Raw genomic sequence first — 23,288 nt, 5'->3', positions numbered from 1 at the left:
TTAATGACTTCCATCCCAACTTGCGTATCATATCTGCCACACTCTCTCCCCTATTACATGATAATACAAAACGAGCTGCCCTTTTCTGCACCCTTTCGATGTCCTCCATCAATCCCGCCTGGTAAGGATCCCACACGGCGCAGCAATATTCTAACAGAGGACGAATGAGTGTAGTGTAAGCTGTCTCTTTAGTGGACTCGTTGCATCTTCTAAGTGTCCTGCCAATGAAACACAACCTTTGGCTCGCCTTCCCCACAATATTATCTATGTGGTCTTTCCACCTGAAGTTGTTCGTAATTTTAACACCCAGGTTGAATTGACAGCCTTGAGAATTGTACTATTTATCGAGTAATCGAATTCCAACGGATTTCTTTTGGAACTCATGTGGATCACCTCACACTTTTCGTTATTTAGCGTCAACTGCCACCTGCCACACCATACAGCAATCTTTTCTAAATCGCTTTGCAACTGATTCTGGTCTTCGGATGACCTTACTAGACGGTAAATTACAGCATCATCTGCGAACAACCTAAGAGAACTGCTCAGATTGTCACCCAGGTCATTTATATAGCTCAGGAACAGCAGAGGTCCCAGGACGCTTCCCTGGGGAACACCTGATATCACTTCAATTTTACTCGATTTGCCATCTATTACTACGAACTATTTCAGAAATGTTGCCTCCTTTGCCCCTAAGACCAATGGTTACCCCTAATTTTGACAATTCACATAAATCACTTTCCTTTCCCCCTGAAAACAGTAAGCACTATCTCTGCAGACAGCTGTCATCCTTTTATGTACCTCCTTCACCAATGCAAGTAATCTGCCACATATCTCGATTTCTGTGCTGAAAGTTTCATATATGAGGTTTGTTTGTAATAATGTTATTTGTGGGGTGTGAGGTTTTGTGGAGTTGTACAGGTGTTTGCACATGAAATGTTATAACCAGGGCTGTTCTGACAGTTTTGCAGGAACTCACGCAACAGTTGTTGATGGCTATGAGCAGCTTTGTCTCATTGCCTGCTATGCTGCAAGTTGTTCTCCAGGATCCTGCATATGCTGGTGGCAAGTTTGGAGACATAAGGGAACTTATGATGGGTTAGTAAATGATTGAATTTAAAATTATTGTAGAATTGACACTATGAATAGGAATAATTGAGAAATATTTTGTATTTTACAAAATGTTGATCGTAGTAGACCCGATAGGAACAAAATGACCAAATTCGTTGTCAGATACACAACCTTTTATATGAATTCTTCTGTGCACAGTGTGTAAAATGGTGTGGTATACAGTAAAGGTACCTGTGACTTCAGGTGTCATTTATATAATTTCTCTATTATTGAGCAGTACATGTGCTGACAGTTGTTCATATACAAATAGTGCACCCTTTAAAGGGAAAAAAGACACAGTAGTACATTCAGTTTCGAAATAATTGTAAATACAAGGTGATATATCAGCAAACATGTAAGTTACTAGCATTGATATATTATTTACCAATAACTAGGAATAGAATAAAATCATTTTATTTTATGGCCAAAATCGATGATATTTTTTGCCAAATTTGTTGTTATCACCCCCCCCTCCCCTCCCCGATCACCAAATTCAATGTGTTTGTATGGTAAATTCAAAGTCTCTCGCTAAAGTCAGTGTTGTTTGTTTTGGCAAATTCAGTGTAATTTTGATGATGTTTGTTGTGAAATTTGGTGTTTTTTGCCAAATACCATGTTAATTGCACTAAGTTCAGTGCTGTTTTCATCACCACCTTGAAATTGGTAATGGGAAATGAACTGCCAGTTTAAGAATACAATTATTAATTATTACTAATATCATTAAACTGCCATCCTGGAAAAATTACAAATTTCTCTGTTGTTGTTGTTGTGGTCTTCAGTCCTGAGACTGGTTTGATGCAGCTCTCCATGCTACTCTATCCTGTGCAAGCTTCTTCATCTCCCAGTACTTACTGCAACCTACATCCTTCTGAATCTGCTTAGTGTATTCATCTCTTGGTCTCCATCTACGATTTTTACCCTCCACGCTGCACTCCAGTGCTAAATTTGTGATTCCTTGATGCCTCAAAACATGTCCTACCAACCGATCCCTTCTTCTAGTCAAGTTGTGCCACAAACTTCTCTTCTCCCCAATCCTATTCAATACCTCCTCATTAGTTACGTGATCTACCCACCTTATCTTCAGCATTCTTCTGTAGCACCACATTTTGAAAGCTTCTATTCTCTTCTTGTCCAAACTAGTTATTGTCCATGTTTCACTTCCATACATGGCTACACTCCATACAAATACTTTCAGAAACGATTTCCTGACACTTAAATCTATACTCGATGTTAACAAATTTCTCTTCTTCAGAAACGATTTCCTTGCCATTGCCAGTCTACATTTTATATCCTCTCTACTTCGACCATCATCAGTTATTTTACTCCCTAAATAGCAAAACTCCTTTACTACTTTAAGTGTCTCATTTCCTAATCTAATTCCCTCAGCATCACCCGATTTAATTTGACTACATTCCATTATCATCGTTTTGCTTTTGTTGATGTTCATCTTATATCCTCCTTTCAAGACACTGTCCATTCCGTTCAACTGCTCTTCCAGTCCTTTGCTGTCTCTGACAGAATTACAATGTCATCGGCGAACCTCAAAGTTTTTACTTCTTCTCCATGAATTTTAATACCTACTCCGAATTTTTCTTTTGTTTCCTTTACTGCTTGCTCAATATACAGATTGAATAACATTGGGGAGAGGCTACAACCCTGTCTCACTCCTTTCCCAACCACTGCTTCCCTTTCATGCCCCTCGACTCTTATAACTGCCATCTGGTTTCTGTACAAATTGTAAATAGCCTTTCGCTCCCTGTATTTTACCCCTGACACCTTCAGAATTTGGAAGAGAGTATTCCAGTTAACATTGTCAAAAGCTTTCTCTAAGTCTACAAATGCTAGAAACGTAAGTTTGCCTTTTCTTAATCTTTCTTCTAAGATAAGTCGTAAGGTCAGTATTGCCTCACGTGTTCCAACATTTCTACGGAATCCAAACTGATCTTCCCCGAGGTCCGCCTCTACCAGTTTTTCCATTCATCTGTAAAGAATTCGCTTTAGTATTTTGTAGCTGTGACTTATTAAACTGATAGTTCGGTAATTTTCATATCTCTCAACAACTGCTTTCTTTGGGATTGGAATTATTATATTCTTCTTGAAGTCTGAGGGTATTTTGCCTGTCTCATACATCTTGCTCACCAGATGGTAGAGTTTTGTCATGACTGGCTCTCCCAAGGCCATCAGTAGTTCTAATGGAATGTTGTGTACTCCCGGGGCCTTGTTTCGACTCAGGTCTTTCAGTGCTCTGTCAAACTCTTCACGCAGTATCTTATCTCCCACTTCATCTTCATCTACATCCTCTTCCATTTCCATAATATTGTCCTCAAGTACATCGCCCTTGTATAAACCCTCTATATACTTCTTCCACCTTTCTGCCTTCCCTTCTTTGCTTAGAACTGGGTTGCCATCTGAGCTTTAGATATTCATAAAAGTGGTTCTCTTCTCTCCAAAGGTCTCTTTAATTTTCCTGTAGGCAGTATCTATCTTACCCCTAGTGAGACAAGCCTCTACATCCTTACATTTGTCCTCTAGCCATCCCTGCTTAGCAATTTTGCACTTCCTGTCGATCTCATTTTTGAGACGTTTGTATTCCTTTTTGCCTGCTTCATTTACTGCATTTTTATATTTTCTCCTTTCATCAATTAAATTCAATATTTCTTCTGTTACCCAAGGATTTCTATTAGCCCTCGTCTTTTTACCTACTTGATCGTCTGCTGCCTTCACTACTTCATCCCTCAGAGCTACCCATTCTTCTTCTACTGTATTTCTTTCCCCCATTCCTGTCAATTGTTCCCTTATGCTCTCCCTGAAACTCTGTACAACCTCTGGTTCTTTCAGTTTATCCAGGTCCCATCTTCTTAAATTCCCACCTTTTTTCAGTTTCTTCAGTTTCAATCTGCAGTTCATAACCAATAGATTGTGGTCAGAATCCACATCTGCCCCTGGAAATGTCTTACAATTTAAAACCTGGTTCCTAAATCTCTGTCTTACCATTATATAATCTATCTGATACCTTTTAGTATCTCCAGGATTCTTCCAGGTATACAACCTTCTTTTATGATTCTGGAACCAAGTGTTAGCTATGATTAAGTTATGCTCTGTGCAAAATTCTACCAGGCGGCTTCCTCTTTCATTTCTTCCCCCAATCCATATTCGCCTACTATGTTTCCTTCTCTCCCTTTTCCTACTGACGAATTCCAGTCACCCATGACTATTAAATTTTCGTCTCCCTTCACTACCTGAATAATTTCTTTTATCTCGTCATACATTTCATCTATTTCTTCATCATCTGCAGAGCTAGTTGGCATATAAACTTGTACTACTGTAGTAGGCATGGGCTTTGTGTCTATCTTGGCCACAATAATGCGTTCGCTATGCTGTTTGTAGTAGCTAACCCGCACTCCTATTTTTTTATTCATTATTAAACCTACTCCTGCATTACCCCTATTTGATTTTGTATTTATAACTCTGTAATCACCAGACCAAAAGTCTTGTTCCTCCTGCCAGCGAACTTCACTAATTCCTACTATATCTAACTTTAACCTATCCATTTCCCTTTTTAAATTTTCTAACCTACCTGCCCGATTAAGGGATCTTACATTCCACGCTCCGATCCGTAGAATGCCAGTTTTCTTTCTCCTGATAACGACGTCCTCTTGAGTAGTCCCCACCCGGAGATCCGAATGGGGGGACTATTTTACCTCCGGAATATTTTACCCAAGAGGACGCCATCATCATTTAATCATACAGTAAAGCTGCATGTCCTCGGGAAAAAATACGGCCGCAGTTTCCCCTTGCTTTCAGCCGTTCGCAGTACCAGCACAGCAAGGCCGTTTTGGTTAATGTTACAAGGCCAGATCAGTCAATCATCCAGACTGTTGCCCCTGCAACTACTGAAAAGGCTGCTGCCCCTCTTCAGGAACCACATGTTTGTCTGGCCTCTCAACAGATACCCCTCCGTTGTGGTTGCACCTACGGTATGGCCATCTGTATTGCTGAGGCACGCAAGCCTCCCCACCAACGGCAAGGTCCATGGTTCATGGGGGGGAATTCTCTGTAACCCCTAAAAATTGCAGATTTTGCATTACCTGTCTAAAGACCTCTATTTCCACGTTATTTTTTGCTTTATCGTTTTTACAAATTTTTTCTGCCCCTACTAATAACACATCTACGTGTACACTATACTCTCTTTCCTACTCGGCAGGAAATAATCATTATGTAGTAAATAATCATTATGTAGTAAATAATCATTATGTAGTAAATAATCATTATGTAGTAAATAATCATTATGTAGTAAATAATCATTATGTAGTAAATAATCATTATGTAGTAAATAATCATTATGTAGTAAATAATCATTATGTAGTAAATAATCATTATGTAGTAAATAATCATTATGTAGTAAATAATCATTATGTAGTAAATAATAATTTTACCAGATGGTAAGTCCCCCCTGATCCGGGGTTGTGGGTGACTTTTCTGAACTGTACTCTATTCCCTAAACCTCTCCAGTCATTTTCCTTCACCCCTTTTCCTTCCCCTTCAACACTTCTGTCAGGAGGAGGAGCCACTGGCTCCAAAATCTTGTAAAAGTTGAATACTTGTGTGTGTGTGTGTGTGTGTGTGTGTGTGTGTGTGTGTGTGTGTGTGGGGGGGGGGGGGGGGGGGGGGGGCGCGCGCGCGCGCCCTTGTTGCTGCTTGGTGAGTAGGTTTTTTTGTCTATCCGTTTATATTACATTATCAATAATTGATTATTTTTATTGTTATATTCAATCATACAATACCTGCAGACGACGCCAACTATTATTACCCTACGCATGCACCTGCCTCCCACCTTTCACGATCAGTTCCTACACCTGCCACCAATAATGATTCATCATATCACATACATATGTTGTTCTTGTAGTTACCAGTCCAGTGAGTGAGTGATTTGATGCAGCTCTGTGGGATACTCTGTTTTGTGTAAGTGTTTCTGTATATGCATAATTGCTGTAAATATGAGGGCATACTGGAAAGCAATGTCTCCAAATTTTTTTATGTGAAAACTTATAAAGTTTTTTTTTATAGAAAAAATGTTATTAACATTCTCCATCTTTTTTCTTCATGTCTACATATTTATTTCTCAAAATAGTCACCCTGGTGACAAACGAGAGGTCAGCTTCCTCATACCATCACTGTAGAATGTTTGACTTTGTTGATTGAGCCACAATCTCACCTGTGCTTGCACTCTTCGACGTGTTTACACCCTGGGACAACTAGAAAATCTGGGAAATATCACAGTAATTTTTTCATCTGGGAAAAACTTAAGAATTTTTCATTGTTTTAGTTTCCAGTTAAATTTTTCTAATTTTGACTGGTAAGAACTGATACTTGAACAGTAGCTCACTACTGCAGAATAATACTGCAACAGTAAAAGAGAGAACAACACTAAAATAAAAATTCAGTTGGAAAGAAAATGCGCCATTTACAACAATAAAACTCTGCGCATACAAGCATCTGCTAATGGCAATATGTTTCAAAGGCATTGGGATGAAGACTATGACGCTATGTAAAAATAAAGTGCTTTCGATGAGCATGACGTCAAACTGTTTACACTTCTAACGGGATGCAGGAAAATATTGCGAATGGTGGTTTGAGAAGCATGACTTTCAAAGAAAATTTTCTTTTTTAAAACTTTGAGGACCAGCCACTTAGAACAATTTCGAGTCCAAATGACCAGCCATTTACACTATTATTTAAAATTTTATTATCACATTTGTGTTGAATATATCTTAAATGGTAACACAAGCTAAAAAAGACCAATAATATATGTGACAGCTTAGCTTTTCTTGTAGCTATACTGTATGTATATTAATTTAAACTATTATATCAATGAAAATAATCAATTTTTGAAAATATAATGTAATTGGAAAGATAACAAGTGGCGGCAGGAGAATGCACATAAAAAAGTATTAAGTATGCAAGCATTCAGAGCCAGGGGCTCCTTCTTCTGGCAGAAAGGTTGAAGGGGAAGGAAGAGGGGCAAAGGAAAAGAACTGGTGAGGCTTAGGAAAAGGGATAGAGTTCAGGAAAGTCACACAGGACCCGGCGTCAGGTGAGACTTACTGGATGGGATCAGAAGGAAAGACTTAAAACCCATTAACTTTTCCTATTTGTGTGTTTGCACTACTTAACACTTTGCCGTCCGCACATCTCGTACAAATGTATTCACTTGGCGCCGGCAGCACTAGTTCGGATTACTTGGCTTGTCGCTGGCCGTTCTTGACATTATCAGGAGATTATAAATTGTTAAGTTTTACTAATCTCGTTGTTACTTCTCTTAAGTTCGCAACCCTGTTCCCCTACTTTCATAAAATGTTGAAGATACACATACGTAAATAAATAAAAAATTTATTTGTTTCATATATTTGTTTATTTGCATTGTCTTTGGTACTTGATACTTCTCTTTCGTATGATATGCAGCAAAACAGTCTCCAAGATGTAACGCAACTCCACAAGACTTCCAGAATGAGATTTTCACTCTGCAGCGGAGTGTGCGCTGATATGAAACTTCCTGGCAGATTAAAACTGTGTGCCCGACCGAGACTCGAACTCGGGACCTTTGCCTTTCGCGGGCAAGTGCTCTTGCCCGCGAAAGGCAAAGGTCCTGAGTTCGAGTCTCGGTCGGGCACACAGTTTTAATCTGCCAGGAAGTTTCCACAAGACTTGCACATTAAGTTTGTTGTTCTCTTTTTTTTTTTTTTTTTTTTTTTTTTTTTTTTTTTTTTTTTTTTTTTTTTTTTGCAACATACATGGCAGTTCCTTCGTTTTCGTTTATTCGTTTCTGAAATAAGTATTAGCTGGTGTTGCTTTATGTGACTGGAAAGTCTGCCAACCGGATCATGGTGAGACATACGTGATGTAGTGGCAACCCCCAAGTTTTGCTCAGAAGCAGGTGCATGGTCTTTTATCCATAAATCGGACACCTTCAATAAAAAATCGTGATATCGGAGACTCTTGTGGTCTGTATTGAAATATTTCCATGTACAGAATGCATTAAATAATGCGCAATTAAAGACGTACATGCAAACCTTTTTTGACCATTTTATAGTTTTTCTGTATATGGGGTAATAACTCAAATATTGGTCTGCCCGACCCACTCCTTTCATGTATTTGTTGTAGTCTAATACACTTTCAGGTTTCTTTATTGTGTAATTGGTTTTTCCACATTTTCTTTGAGTGTCAGTCAAAGTGGCATTATGTATTGTAGAGATCATTCGTATTGTTTTAGTTTTCGAAGCTCTCCATACCTGTGCGAGTACTTCAGCTTTCCGTTGATGACAAGCTACAAACACATTGACTTTTGGGCACTTTAATTTTTCTGGAGATCCTATATTTTGCCATATCATTCCACAAACTTGGATTTTTTTTTAAATTTTATTTTATTTTTTTTAAGTAACTTCTCTGCAAGTTCTACACTTTTATAATTATTATGCATGTAGAGGTGATGCCACTTTCCATAAGAAGGTGTCAATAGTTCCATCACTGTTTTTGCTAAAGGCTGTCCAATTCTGTGATATCCTCGATGCTCTGTGTATCTTTGGTAAATATGTTTGGACCGGTATCTTTGGGAAATATGTTTGGACCGGGAGATCCTTGAAATTTATTATTGGTCCTCGGTAAATCAAAGTCTGACCACTGTGCACTGTCGTCGTCTTCTGATTCATCTGAATCAGTTGGTAACCGTAGCATTCGCCGAATTCTTCTTGGACGTATTTCACTATCTTCCAATGATTCTGCTTCACTTTCATTTTTTCGATATTCAAGGTCTTCTTCCCACACGTCCAAGTTGTCCGACAAAACATCCGTGTATTCATCGTAAATAATCATATCACATGTTTCATCTGCCATGATGAAAAGGCACATGCTTGTGGATGTGTGTAACTTATTGTTACCTGAACAAAACACCAACAGAATGCAAAAGATACTAAAGTGCTGTCGCTGACCACTGCGCGATACAATGCTCACGACACCACTGTGGTGTCGCCAGCCATTGACCACTATTTTGCGCACGACACCACTGTAGTGTTGCCAGACGGCATATTGTTAATAGTGATGACTACATCACATGTCCTATGCTCTGAATATCTGATGTAATTAACTGGTGAGATCATGTGACATGAGCTATGAGTGGATGGCAGAAGCACATCATTTCCTCCGAGAAATCTGTGTGTGTTCTTTTTAACCATTCTCATTTCATTTTGAACTTTCCTGAGTTGGGGATGAGGGACACTCTCCTTACTTTTATTGACACATTGAGGTTTCTGGGCCTCATATTTAACCCTAAGCTTACGTGGTTACCACATCTGAAGGACCTGCAAAAATGCTAACTTAAAGCTTTAAGTATTTTAAAATGTCTTAGCCACAGTGCATGAGGAGCAGACAGGACTTGTCTCCTCCAGTTTTATAGGGCATTTGTGCGATCTTGGCTTGATTGTGGGTGCATGGTGTATGGGTCTGTGAGATCCTCTTATTGAGGGATGTTGGACATGGTGCACCATGAAGGGATTCAGTTGGCCACTGGGACATTCAGAACAAGCCCCATACCAATCCTCTGTGCAGAGGCTGGTGAAGCACCACTTCACGTCAGGCAGCGGCTACTTAAGGTGCACTATATGTGTAAAACACTGTCCCCACCATACATACCGACTACCATACCATTGTTCATCTCCCTGGAAAGGCTTTTTCGTAACCGGCGACAGGCAATGAGGCCATAAGGGATTCGTGCACAGGCTTGCCTGCTAGAGATAAGTGTGGATGATCTTCATGTTTTACATCACAGTGGGAGCGGGTTTCCACATTGGCTTCACCGGAAGCCCAGATTTATTTTAGACTTGACGAATTTTAAGATTTTACATTTCAATCTCTGTTCTTTAAGATTTTAGATATGTATCACAGTTTCACAATGGTGTACACTGATGGCTCCAAACAAGGGAATTCCCTTGGCTGCTCTGTAATGTTCTCTGACTGTGTCACCAGGATTCGCCTTCATGATGGATATACTATTTTCTCAGCAGAGCTTCACATGAACCTAAAAGCACTGGAACAGGTGCATCGTATTTGGGGCAAACTGTTTCTCATTTGCTCATATTTTGGGCAAACTGTTTCTCATTTGCTCAGATTCCCTTAGTGCCTTACAAATGTTACAGAATCTGTACCCAGCTGAGGAGTTGGTCTGGCTGATATATGACCAACTGTACTTGCTCCAATGGCAGGGTAAGCAGGTGTCATTCTGCTGTGTGCCAGGTCATGTAGGGATATGGGGAAGTGAACAGGCTGATCGGCCTGCCAAGGAGGCCTGCAGAGGACAGGACGTGGCACAGTGTCCTGTTCCCTTGCAGGCTATTGTTTCTGCACTACACAGAAAGTGCATGCAGTTGTCGGATGAGGAATGGCTGGCAGTGATGGCCAATAAGCTGCAGTTGGTGAAGTCAACAGCCCGGCCATGGCGTACCTCCTGCCAGTTGCTCAGGTGGGATGAAGGGACTTCACGTGTCTTAGAATTGGGCACTGCCATCTCACACATAGCTTTTTACTATGGCAAGAGGATCCCCTGTTTTGTGATGCTTGTGTCGTGCACATCCCTATCTGCCATATTTTAATGGAGAGCATTTTATATTGTGATGCAAGGGCAGAAGCAAATATTGGTAGGGATCTGCCATCTATTTTAGCCAATGATGAGACTAGTGGGACTAAGGTTTTAAAGTTTATTGATGTGTTTGGACTCTGGCCTAAAATTTTAGGCTGGACATTTTAGTGTGTTGCAGAGTGACTGGCTTCTCCTTTTTTTATTCTTGTGCTCAGCCAGCCATGTCCATCTGCTATATTGTTTTAGCTCCTTATACCACTTTCTTCCTGTGTTGTTAATGTTTTATCACTGAGGCAATACTTCGTTCCATAGTTCTGTATGGGTATGCAAAGTTTTCCAACTATGTCCAGAAGCGCATCTTGTAGTGCAGTCTCGATTTCAGTGTTTCTGCAGCTACTCTGCTGCATTTGGTGGCGTTGGTATTTATACTTCCACAATACGAAAATGTGTAGTGTACATGTTGCCATACATGAAAGACCTTTTCCTGAAGTGCCAGAAAGTTCTACATTGGTTTATAAAACTTTCTACCATTGAAAGGATTGACAAATTTTACAGCTTGGAGAGAAGTATATGATCACTTAACATGGAAAAAATATATTTTCACCTGGGAAATCAGGTTTTTATTTGTTTAAATATTTTTTGTCCATGTATACACCCTGACTGCTTCATCACTACCAAAGTAAAATCCCCAAAGGTGTTCTTTAAGTTTTGAAAACAGATACAAAACATAGGAGGCCATGTCAGTGCTGCGCAGAACATGCTCATTCACAGTGAATGCAAGGAGTTGGATTGTTACAGATGTTGCAATGCTTGTATGTGGTCTGGCATTGTCATGCTGAAGGGAGAGGGTGCTCCATGTGTGAACAAACTCTTCAAGTTTGAAACTCGATTTTTCACACACCAACATAGTTATGCTACACACAGCAGTAAGGAGCCCACCAGCAGAAGAAGGCTGCAGATATGTAGGCATGAGGAATAAAGCCATAGAATGTTAGTAATGTTTGTTTTATTTAAAAAGCTTTGAGGCTTTTCAGATAAAAAATTCAGAGGCGTTACTTTCTGGGATGCCCTCATACATTCAGTTGAACCTGCATATCGCATTCAAGACTGTATCTCACTGAACAGTTTCTACCGCACACACTTCACTCCATCAGCAAATTAACCATTTCTTAATGGGCCAGGAATCTGCTATCAATCTGTCTGGTGTTCTCCGCAGTTGAATTCAGTACCTCTTCATTAGTTACTCAATCATCTATTTAATTTCCATTCTTCTGTAGCACTATATTTTAGAAACATTGGTTCTCTTCCCATATGTGTAATTTTTTTACTCCCATGTTACTTCCACTTTTGAAATAAATGAAAGCTGGAAAAATGACTGGTGTTGATGAAATAACTGGAGAAATAATCAGAGCCAATGGAGTTGCTGAAAAACAATGGATCTGCAGACTTTTATAAGATGTGGAAAGAAAGAAAGATGCCTGCTGATTGAAAAACGGGTATTGTAATCCCAACTATCAAGAAAGGTGATGGAAAGAAATTTTGAAGCTGTAGGTTAAGACCTTTAACATCTCAAGTTATTGAACTTTATGAAAGAATTGTAGAATGTAAGATTAGCCACATCAATGAAGAAATTCTTGGAAGAACAGTTTGGATTCAGAGAAGGAAAGATCAACAACTTATTTAATTTTTGCTTTCTTCCAGTAAATGGAAAAATACTATGAGCCCAATTGAGACCTATGGTTACCCTTTCTGGATATGAAGAAAACATTTGATGATGTGAACAGGGAAAAGGTGTGGGAAACACTGAAGAAAATTGGAATACAGGTTGACATGTTACATGGCATAAAAAATTTGTATAAAGATAGCCACAATAAAGTCAAAACACCGGTAGGAATGACCGAAACCTTTGGCACAAAATCTGGGTTTAAGCAAGATTGTGTCCATCTCCTTTTCATTACTGTAGTGAATGAACTCCAGGGAAAATACACTGAACCATTGGAGATGAAAAAATGAAATCCATGTTGTTTGTTAATGATGTATAGCTATTGGCCAAATCAAAAAAAGATCTTCAAGATCAAAGAAACACCTGGGCAGAAGCTCCTGAAGTGTATGGTCTCATTTTCAGATAGGAGAAAAGTTAGGTATATGAGCAACTAAGGAGAAATGTCAAAATGGAAGATAAAGACCTAGTAAGGAACAAGAAAGTAACATTAAAATGTAAAGAGTCATCTGCGAAGCCTATTACATGCCCATTTTGAAGTATGATTGTGAAACATGGGCCTTGAGAAGTAAAGTCATAATCAGAATTCAGGCATAATCAGAATTTGTTCGTAGTATGGTCAGAAAGACACAGAGGGATGTAATCCAGTTGAAATGGAATGAACAATGTGATGCATGGATGCTAAGAGGCTACCAAGACTAATGTATGATTTGAAACTCAGAGAGAAAACAGCAAGATTCAGGTATAAGGATATGGTGGAAATATGACATCCAGCAGAGGAAACATGCTAGGGACAGCACTGAAGAGGGAGAGAACTTACAGGACTGCAGTTTGTGGAGAAGCCTCGCTTGCCCATCCATCTAATAAAATGGAATGACATAGTGTGTGGTGGTGGTGGTGGTGGTGGTGGTGGTGGTGGTGGTGGTGGGGAGGTCACTGCCCTCCTCTAGAACTGGACTACTACTACTACTACTTCTACTTCTTCTACTTCTGAGTTATGGTAGCAACTACTTTTTTTATGGAGTTACGTACTTAAGGCACATGAGAGCTCTTGGACAGACAGGTATCATGATATGGCAGATGTTGAAGTTTACAGTGAAATTCTTTCACTAAGAAAATGTACAATTTACTGAACTTCAGCAAGTGGTCTGATGTAAAATATTTTAGAGTAAATATCACATTGGGGTAAAAAGGCCCCGTTTCTCTCTTTGTATTGTCACTTACTTGCAATTCATGTATGATGCAGGCATGCTCAGCAACTCGTGCTACGAGGAGACACTGCTTCAGGCGACATCTCGCCTGCTGAGCTCAGACTTACACCAGCAGCTCGCCAAGCATCTGGCAGCAGCCAACAGGGGCATGACACCACGCCTCTCCACCTGCAGCATGTGTCGCCAGATGATTACACATCTTCGGGATAATGAATCTGTAGTTCTTTTCAGGTAATTGAGTTGACACTTTTCTGGAGTGTGCACATGCCCTTGTGCAGAATTAATAACTGTTGCATGAATAATTTCAGTGATGGTGTATGTAGCATTTAAATTAAACAGAAATTAATAAATCATGATTATTGATATCTATATTGGTCGTTATTCAACGAAGACTGCTGAAATTATATTATTACTGCGACATATTTGAAGCTGTGGCATCATCATCATCATCAGGCAAAAATGCAAATTCAAAAATATTTAATTTCAGTAATCACAAATTTTAATGTAATATTTTTAAGTTTCAGTGTGCTTTGTTGGCTGCCTGCAGAAAAAGATAAGTATAATGTGTGGGAGAGTGTTCATTTTGTTTTCTGGTCTGTCGTTATCATGAAAATGATGTGTTATACTTCTCTATCTCCACCAGAAATCCGTAACTCATATTGAGTCTAAGAAAGTGCTGTATAAAGCTCATCATGTGTTAAGTGTTTTTGTAATGTTTCAAGTGTGATGTAAACTTTCTAAGACAGATGTACTTTTTGAAAGTGACATTGCATCTCACTATTAAAATTCAGTTAAACTGTTGCAGTATCTGAAGATTTGTGGCAAGCTTCTGCACCAAGTTGATGTTTTTAATTGTATTGCAATGTCTTTTACGCATATGAAAATGACAATTCCTTTTGGAAATTCATAAATTGAAAAAGAACGATGTATGCTTATATTGAGAATGTGCAGTGTCCAGTATGGCAAATATATGCATAGAAAATAGGTAAAGGTAGTTCTGTTAAGTTTTGTATCCTTGGGTTCCTTCTTTGTGCCACAAAAGAGAAAATAGCCACTGGGTGCTGGCTAGGGTAGCAGGTCACTTAGAACCTGTGTTAAGATAGGTCACACATTGCCTGAAGAAGCAAAGGTGATGGAGAGAAAAAGAACATATATTTCAATATTTTCTGAGCCAGTGCTATACTACATATGGCCTGATTAGTGGAAAGTTCAATGATGCAGTCTAAAAATTTAGTTGTTCGTTTCTTATATTGTTATGTTGCAGGTGTGGTCATGCCTACCATTCAGACTGTATGAAGGATCCCCCTCATTGTTACGTGTGCAGATGGGGCAGAATGCCAGCACCTCTATCAATAAATGATCCTCAGGTAAGTTATAAAGTTTATATGTAGATTCTCCTGGGAAGACAATTATGCAAGGAGAATAGTTTACAACTGCTATTGAGGTAACTGAAGACAAATTGGTAGTTCTCAGACAGACATCTTATTATGTTGTCTCTGTCTTATATTTCAGCAAAAACAGTCAATTATTGACAAAAAATTTTATTGGATAGATACAAAATCTACTCATCAAGCGGTGACAAAACACCCACAAAAAGACTGTTGTGATTGGCAAGCTTTCGGAACCAGTGGCTCCTCCTCCTGGCAGAAGGGTTGAAGTGGACTTCCTTCCCCTTCAAGCCTTCTAGCTGAAGAAGCAGCCCCTGGCTCCGAAAGCCTGCCAGTCACAACAGTCTTTTATGTACGTGTTCTGCTGCCGCTTCCTGATCCTATCTTAAATTTCAATAAACGCAAGCTCATCATATAACATCATATAGCTTTTCATATCTGCTCTTTATTTCTGTTAATGTAATTGAAAATTTATTCATGAAATGTAAACATTTGTCAAACATTAAGTACTTCTTTTGCATGGCAGCCATTCTCCACAGTTGCAATGCCATGCAGCTTTTTTAAAAAAGTTGCTTTAAAACAAAGAAATATGTCATCTTAATGTAATTGTTATCCCTTTCATTTGTATTAAATGTGAGTTTCTACTGTGTATTTCTTTATGAAAATATTTTATAACTACTTTAATTATGTTACTTAAAAGAAATGTAAGTAACATTATTATGTAAGAAAGGGAATACCAATCATTCTGTTTGCTGCCTTTTTATTGTTATTTTTTTTAAATACATAGCAGTCACTAGAGTTGCCAGAAGAGTTATTGTTTGTTTTCTACTTTCAGGGAAATTCATCATCGTCATCAAGTGCAGCAACCTCTCCTCATTCACAAGAACTTCTGATACAGAGCCCAAAGTTCCCCCTTCAATTATCCCCACCGCCCCCTCGAGATCTTGAGGGTATTTTTTGAAACTGTAATCAAGAAGAAAACAAAGATTATACCAAAGACTGTTGTATGTACATTCCATTGAATGTTTAATTTATAAATATATTAAGATTGTTAAAAACAGTTATTCAGATTGTTTTATTCTTGTACCAATTGTTTATGCAATAGAATGACACCATATTTCCAACACGGCATGACTAGTTAACTAATCAGGCTACCATTAGGAGAAAGAGTGTGAAGGTGGTCACTTTCTGCACAACTTAACAAATCAGGATGTGGCTTCAGTACCATTGTACTCACAGAGTCACAGACAACAGCTCAGTCAACAGCATTACTATTAGGGTATCAGTTAATGCTATCAAGCTGATAATACACTGGTGTCCAAAATTAAAGCAACAAATGGAAATTTTGCAAGGCTGCATTTATTTTGCCACAAAACAGTATAAACAGGTAGTAGTAAAGTAGAAACAATGCAAAGGTCACAGAACGTAACCAACTGCAACATGCATAATGATAGACAAAAATGTTCTTCATTTTTTTCCCAACTTAATGGATTTGCACACACATTCTGACAACTTGTTAATGTGCTCAGTATGGGGTGTGATCATCTCTGGCACGAATACAGGCCTGACAACAAGGGGACATGCTGTGAGTGATGTCATCGATCTCATGTGAAGGCAATAATGCCCGTTCTTCCTGCTGAGCTGCTCATAAGTCTTGGAAAGTGGTTAGTGGATGGTAACATGATGCAACCTGTCTCCTTAATGCATCCCAGACATGCTCTGTGGGACTCAAATCGGGAGAGTGAGCAGGCTACCCTGTGTGTGCAATATCTTCTGTTTCCAAAAAAGACATCAACCACACATGCTCTATAAGGCCAAGCATTATCATCCATCAATACAAAGTCTGGGCCCACAGCATCTCACAACAGCCACGTGTGAGATCTCAAGATCTCATGGTACCTAACAGCAGTCAAATCTTGCCGATTCAGCGGTACAATTTCGTGAAGAGGTGTTCAAGTAGTCGACAGAATCCCTGCCCACACCATTAGGTATCCTCAATATTGGTATTTTTCCACAATGTTTGGGTCCCAAAATCATATGTGAATCTCTTGAGAATCCAACTCCATACCAAATCAGAACTCGTCTGCGAAAAGAGCATTGGACCACAGTACTACTGTCCAGGAGGCATGTTGGCATCTCCACTATAGATCTTCCCTTCTGTGAAGAGACACCAGACGCAAACAGGCAGCAGGTCTCCAACAATAAAGGCCACTCTGCTGAAACCTTCGGTACACCATTTGCCTCAATACAGCATGTCCAGGGGATGCTGCAAGGTCAAGTGCCAGTTGCAATGCAGTAGTAAGGCGGTACTGTCATACCCTTACAGACAAATAACGGTCCACTCTTTGTGATGTCACATGTGGTCACCCTGTCCTGGTCTCCAGGATACAGTTTCGGTCTCTATAAACTGTCACCACATCCAAGAAACAGAATGATACACAATAAACCATCGGGCCACACCGGTTTGCGACACTCTTGTTTCCATTCTTCCTATGGCCCACCTCAGCAGAGAGTCTGTAGGCATCTTCTCTGTGCCATACTGCACTGTCTGTCTCTGTGTACATAGCAATTATGGATGTGAAACTACCCTGCAAACACTACCCTGCTTGATAGGTGCTGTTGCGTCATTGCTCGCGTTGCTGCCCGTTGATCGGAATGTTGTCTCCTGTGCAGAGCATGATAGTAATGACGTCTGTTGACAGTTTGTACGATTATATAATGAATTAGACACAGGATGGCGAAATGGCAGTTTGTTGCTTTAAGTTTGGAGACCAGTGTATATGTTGCAGAAATAACCAAATACTAGTTTACCAATATAAGGAAAAGATAGATTGTTATTTCCCAGAAAGATGACACATTAAGTTGCAGACAGGCAAAACTAAAAAAAAACTTGCACAGTAGGTTCCAGCCGCAGCCTTCATCAGAGAAGTAAACACACACTCCCATATTCATTCACACAACAAAGCACACCTCACACATACGACTGTCTCCAGCAGGTAGCGCTGGAATACATACAGTAATAGTTTATGCATGTTTTTTAACTGGACTAAATGCACATAAAAGCAGTATACATCTTGAGGTGTACCTCAAACTTGTATTTGTGTTCAATAATTCTGCCAATAAATGACAAAACTATAAAAGTTTATGATCAAAATGACACTAATTGAAACAAAGTTTGTTGTCTGCATAGATTGCTTTATTTATTTTTGAATGGCAGCTTGTAGTTAATGGCCTCAGACTTGATTGTGTCTGTTGCAGGGGTAGATATTGCAAATGGGTTGGACAGATTACTCCTGTAGCCAACACAATTACATCTGAGGACAGTTCATGTGGAACAGAAATTGTCCATTCAAAAAAAGGGACAAGGTAGATGAACAGCAAAGTATGTTTTAAAACAAATGATAGCAGATTTTCTCCAAAGACAGTGCGTCGATTTCTAACACCAACTGATGTAAGCAATAAAGATAGAACATTACATTTATTTAAATAATTTCTAATGTTATATAGATCTAGCTACACAGTGTATAATATGAAGAGCTACTATAAGTTTATTAAGTGTTTAATGGTTTCTCCTCAATTTTAATCTTTCAAGAAATACACAACTGCAACAAGTTCAGTATATTGTTGCATATTATAACAATGTGTGGCTATTAAATATCTGTGGAGCACCCTCATTGTGGTTTTCATTTGTTGTTAGCCATGGACTGAAAGTAGGATTTTTTACTGACAGCGAACATTTACTATTACTTCAAAGTGAATCTGAATGTAAATTGGTGTACCAAGCAATTGCTACTCGAAATTATGGATTGATCCAGTTCCATCATTTGTATCATAAGAACAAAGTTATTTAACAACAAAAATTGCATAAATTGGAATGACTAGTACAAAAATTATGCAGTTTTAATAACAAAATAGAAACAGGCTATGTGATTGTTCACAAAATTGTATCTATACTAGCAAGGTAAGTGAAGTTCACGAAATTAATCCAAAGCTTAGACCAGAGATCATTTTACAGTTCGTTGGTTACCAGATAGAATAAGCAAGACATTTTGATGCAATTAGATATGAACACAAATAAGACCATATTTACAAAGTCCTTTCCCAGAAAGATGACACATTAAGTTGCAGACAGGCAAAACTAAAAAAAAACTTGCACAGTAGCTTCCAGCCGCAGCCTTCATCAGAGAAGTAAACACACACTCCCATATTCATTCACACACTCTGTTCACAAGGGTAATAATGTTAGGTGGCTGGAGCCTGTTGAGGTCCTGAAGTCCATTCTTCAGTGAAGGGGCTGCCTGCTGCATGCGTACCTGTGAATGAACGGTGGTTGTCGTAACTGTCATAATGGTGGCACTGCAATATTTACAGCACCGCACTTCCCATTCCACAAATTTCTGCTGTCAGTAATTTCAAGTATGAGAATTTCTCATCAATGTCCAGATTCCCAGCAACATGAAGGAATGTGTTTTTAATCTGGAGAATAGTCAAGGCAGGTATGTGTTGCACCTGTTGGCACATTGAGTACACTCTTGAGATTGAATCAGCCATCAAATTATCTGCTGTTATCACTGTACTTATATTAACTGTTTTTAACCCATTCAACTATGGTGATGGCTGTAGCTATCACAACAGTATTGCACTACAGTGATGGATGCTGCATTGTAGACAAGAATCATGTTTTGTCTGCTTTGTATAATATTATGATGGCAATACTGTTAGATGGCACAACTTGTATATTTGTGAAGCTGGACCCACAATCTGAGCTTACAGGTGTTGAGCCTGCATTTCAAGAGCTCAATAAGTGACAGCGTGCCTAACCTACGTGAACAAACAGCCACACAATTCAGTGTTTGTTGAAAGAAAGTGATTTTAATGATTCAGGCAGTGGTGAAGAGTATATAACACCATGCAAATTACACATCAAGAAACAATGAAAATAAAACATTTTCATTGACCAGGAAACTGAATGCAGGCTGTTCAAAGGTAAAGTGGTGTGATGATATTTGGTTTGTGGAGCACTCAACTGTATGGTCATCAGTGCCCAGAATGACTGGAAGTGGGACAATGTAGTGAATAAATCAAGAAATGGTACTGTCAGAGTGACATTTGAATTAGAGACTACTGTTCCACAATGTGTGAGACAAAAACTACAAAGCTTCAAGTCATAACGAATTTCTAACAATATCATTTTCAACTTGATGAAAAGAGTAACAAACTGTTACTCAGCAACTAACAGTGAGAGCATTGTCGGTTTCCTGTAACAGTGAATGAACTGAAGTTGCAAATTGCTATCTGTAGCCTTGTCATAGGCAAGGAAACATTACATTCTGAATAACTGGTTAACACTCTCAGCACCAAGCCTGTAGGTTCTACTGGATGCCCACCCTTTCAAAAGTGTCAAGCCTGTAGGTTCTGCAGGCCAACAGAATTTTGTTGCGTAAAAAGTGCTGTGTGTTGATTTTGCTTTGATGACTATCAGTATACACTGTTTATACTGTTAGTTACATGGATTGATGGCATGAATGTGTGTGTTGTTTTTGCGGTATTTTGTTTGATACGAGTAATTGTTTTCACCTGCGGATAGAGCTTATTATTGGTATTCTGTGTAAGAGAAATGGCACGCTGCGGTTTAACCCATGAAGAAAATGTCAATTTGCTATATTCTAGAAACTTTGTCAACGCTCTGAATAGTGAAGGATGATGATTTGGACTACTCAGGTCTTTAAAGGTATGTCTTTCAGTAAAATTCTATAATATTGTGTATTTACAGTGTTTAGCAAAAGCAGATAAACACCTTGTATAAGTTTAAGGAATTTTAGTTTTTATATCTTCTCCCATTTTTTAGTTGAAGAATCAGTTGAAAGCAGTTCTTCAGAAAGCTACAGTAGTGATAGTGACATTATATACAGTACTGCTGTTCCTTCCAAGACAGCCACCGAGCTGAGAGGATGCACAGCAGAGCAGCAGCAGCTCTTGTGTGATAAGCTGTAAATTAATTTAGTCTTTGTTTTTTGTTCATGTGTGTCTGTAAAGAAGTGAACTGTATGTGTGTATTTTACTGTATAGACTAGGGGTTAGAAAATTAATCACAGTTTTTGTTGTTGCATAAGTCTTGTGAATATACTTGTGTAGGGCGGCTCCCCAGTGTAAATTTTCTGTGTAGAGAAAGCTATTTCTGTTTAATAGCTTGCGGTCTCAGAGTACAGTGAGAAATATGCACACTAACTCTTAGTGTTACTTTATTCTTCTTTGGTATATTTTCAAACTCAGTAGCACCATTTGAGGCCTTATATCTATTTTATACACACTACGGATGGTTAGGTACTGTGCTTGTTGTGAGCGGACACAAGGAGAGTTGGCTGCTGTCCGTAAACAGCTGAAAGCTGCGTTAGCTATCGTTGACAAGCTTCTAGCTAATGCTCGAAGTTTCAGTGGCGTCTGGGTGCCAGTGATGAGACCTGCAACACCTTTAGTGCCACTGGAATCTGCTGGTGACCCGGACGTTGCTGCAGCTTCCGATACACAACATCTGACAGGTCTGTCCTCACTCCAGACTGGATCGCAGACAGTGGTGGGTTCATGTGTCATAGGGCAGAAGGCGAAAGGAGGAAGAGGCTGTGTGGCTGGCTCCCTATGTCTTAGCAGCCCAGTTTTGATGATAACTCTGAGCCAGCGCGAGATGCCTCTCCTGTTGGGCCAGCGGTCAATTTTCCTGCCCAGTCCGGAAAAGTACATAGGGTGGGTATGCTAGTCATTGGGAGCTCCAATATTACGCGGGCGATGGAGCCCCTCAGAGAGATAGCAGGCAAAGTGAGAAAGAATTCCAGTGTGCATTCGGTATGTTTGCTGCAAGGTCTCACCCATTGTGTGGAGGAGGCCTCGCCGGCACCTGTCGAGCACACTGGGTGCAACCGGCTGCATCAATTGGCACATGTCAGCGTGAATGATGCCTGCCGCTCAGATCCTGAGGCTATCCTTCTCTCCTTTCAGCAGCTGGCAGATTTGGTGAAGGCAGTTAGCAATGCACACGGGGTACAGGCTATTTGTAGCATTATACCCAGGGCTGATTACAGTCCTCTGGTTTGGAGCAGAGTGGAAGATCTAAACCAGACAGCTCTGCGACGGTATCTGATGCGAATTTCTCTACCTCCGCTATCGGGTGCAGAACTGTAGGTTCGTCTTAACAGGTCAGGCATGCGCTACATGCAGGAAAGGGCTACTAGGGTAGCAGAGTACGTGTGGCATGCGCATGGGGCTTTTTTAGGTCAGAGGACCCCTTCCTTGAGAGTAAACTCGATTTGCCTGTTAAATCACCCACAGCGACCTCGGAGAATCTTCGTCCTTGTAAATCAGAGACAGAAAAGATAAATATGATTTTAGTAAACTAGAGCATCCAAGGAAAGGTCGCAGAATTAGTATCGCTTACTGAAGGATATAATGCACAGATAGTATTGGGAACAGAGAGCTGGTTGAAACCAGATGTCAATGGCAATGAAATCCTAAGTTCAGACTGGAATGTTTATCGTAAGGATAGGTTAGTTGCCAATGGTGGCGGTGTGTTAAGTGCAGTAAAAAATTCAATAAAGTCTAGCGAGGTTATCACGGATTCGGAATGTGAATTAATCTGGGTGAAACTGAGTATCAAAGAACAGTCAAAAATGGTGGCTGGATGCTTTTACATTTGTAAAAGCCTGACCACTTGGGTCAGGATCTGTAGTTGTAGAGCACTTCAGACAGAACTTGCAGAATATCATTAGTAATTTTCCTGATCGTGCCATTGTAATAGGGAGTTACTTTCACTTTCCAGGTGTAGATTAGGAGTGTCATGCTATCAAAACTGGTGCCAGAGACAGGGAATTGTGTGGCATTGTTCTAGATGTCTTGTCTGAAAATTACCTCGAGCAGATTGCTAGAGAACCAACTCGTGAGAGTAATGTCTTAGACCTCCTGGCAACAAACAGACCTGAAATTATCGAATCAGGTAACGCAGAGGAAGGTATAAGTGATCGTAAGGCTATCAGTTTAATAAGTCACGGCTGCAAAATACTAACATGAATTCTTTACAAACGAATGGAAAAACTGGTAGAAGCCGACCTCCGGGAAGATCAGTTTGGATTCCGTAGAAATGTTGGAATGTGTGAGGCAATACTGACCTTACGACTTATCTTAGAAGAAAGATTAAGGAAAGGCAAACCTATGTTTCTAGCATTTGTAGACTTAGAGAAAGCTTT

General features: G+C 39.6%; 1 protein-coding gene across 1 annotated transcript in view; it reads left to right on the top strand.

The window, feature by feature from the left end:
- LOC124789310 (vacuolar protein sorting-associated protein 8 homolog) overlaps positions 1-16,118 on the top strand; it is a 219,150-nt gene extending 203,032 nt beyond the window's left edge. The window contains exons 20-23 of the mRNA XM_047256624.1: positions 961-1,095; positions 13,702-13,897; positions 14,931-15,033; positions 15,890-16,118. Of these exons, the coding sequence (XP_047112580.1) occupies positions 961-1,095; positions 13,702-13,897; positions 14,931-15,033; positions 15,890-16,015 (560 nt within the window). The 3' untranslated portion in view covers positions 16,016-16,118. The remainder of the gene's footprint in view (positions 1-960; positions 1,096-13,701; positions 13,898-14,930; positions 15,034-15,889) is intronic.
- Positions 16,119-23,288: the final 7,170 nt, after the last annotated feature.

Source organism: Schistocerca piceifrons, chromosome 3, assembly GCF_021461385.2.
Source record: "Schistocerca piceifrons isolate TAMUIC-IGC-003096 chromosome 3, iqSchPice1.1, whole genome shotgun sequence".
Lineage (NCBI taxonomy): Eukaryota > Metazoa > Arthropoda > Insecta > Orthoptera > Acrididae > Schistocerca > Schistocerca piceifrons.
Note: the sequence above shows the minus strand (reverse complement) of the source record. Positions and strands in the feature narration are given on the sequence as shown.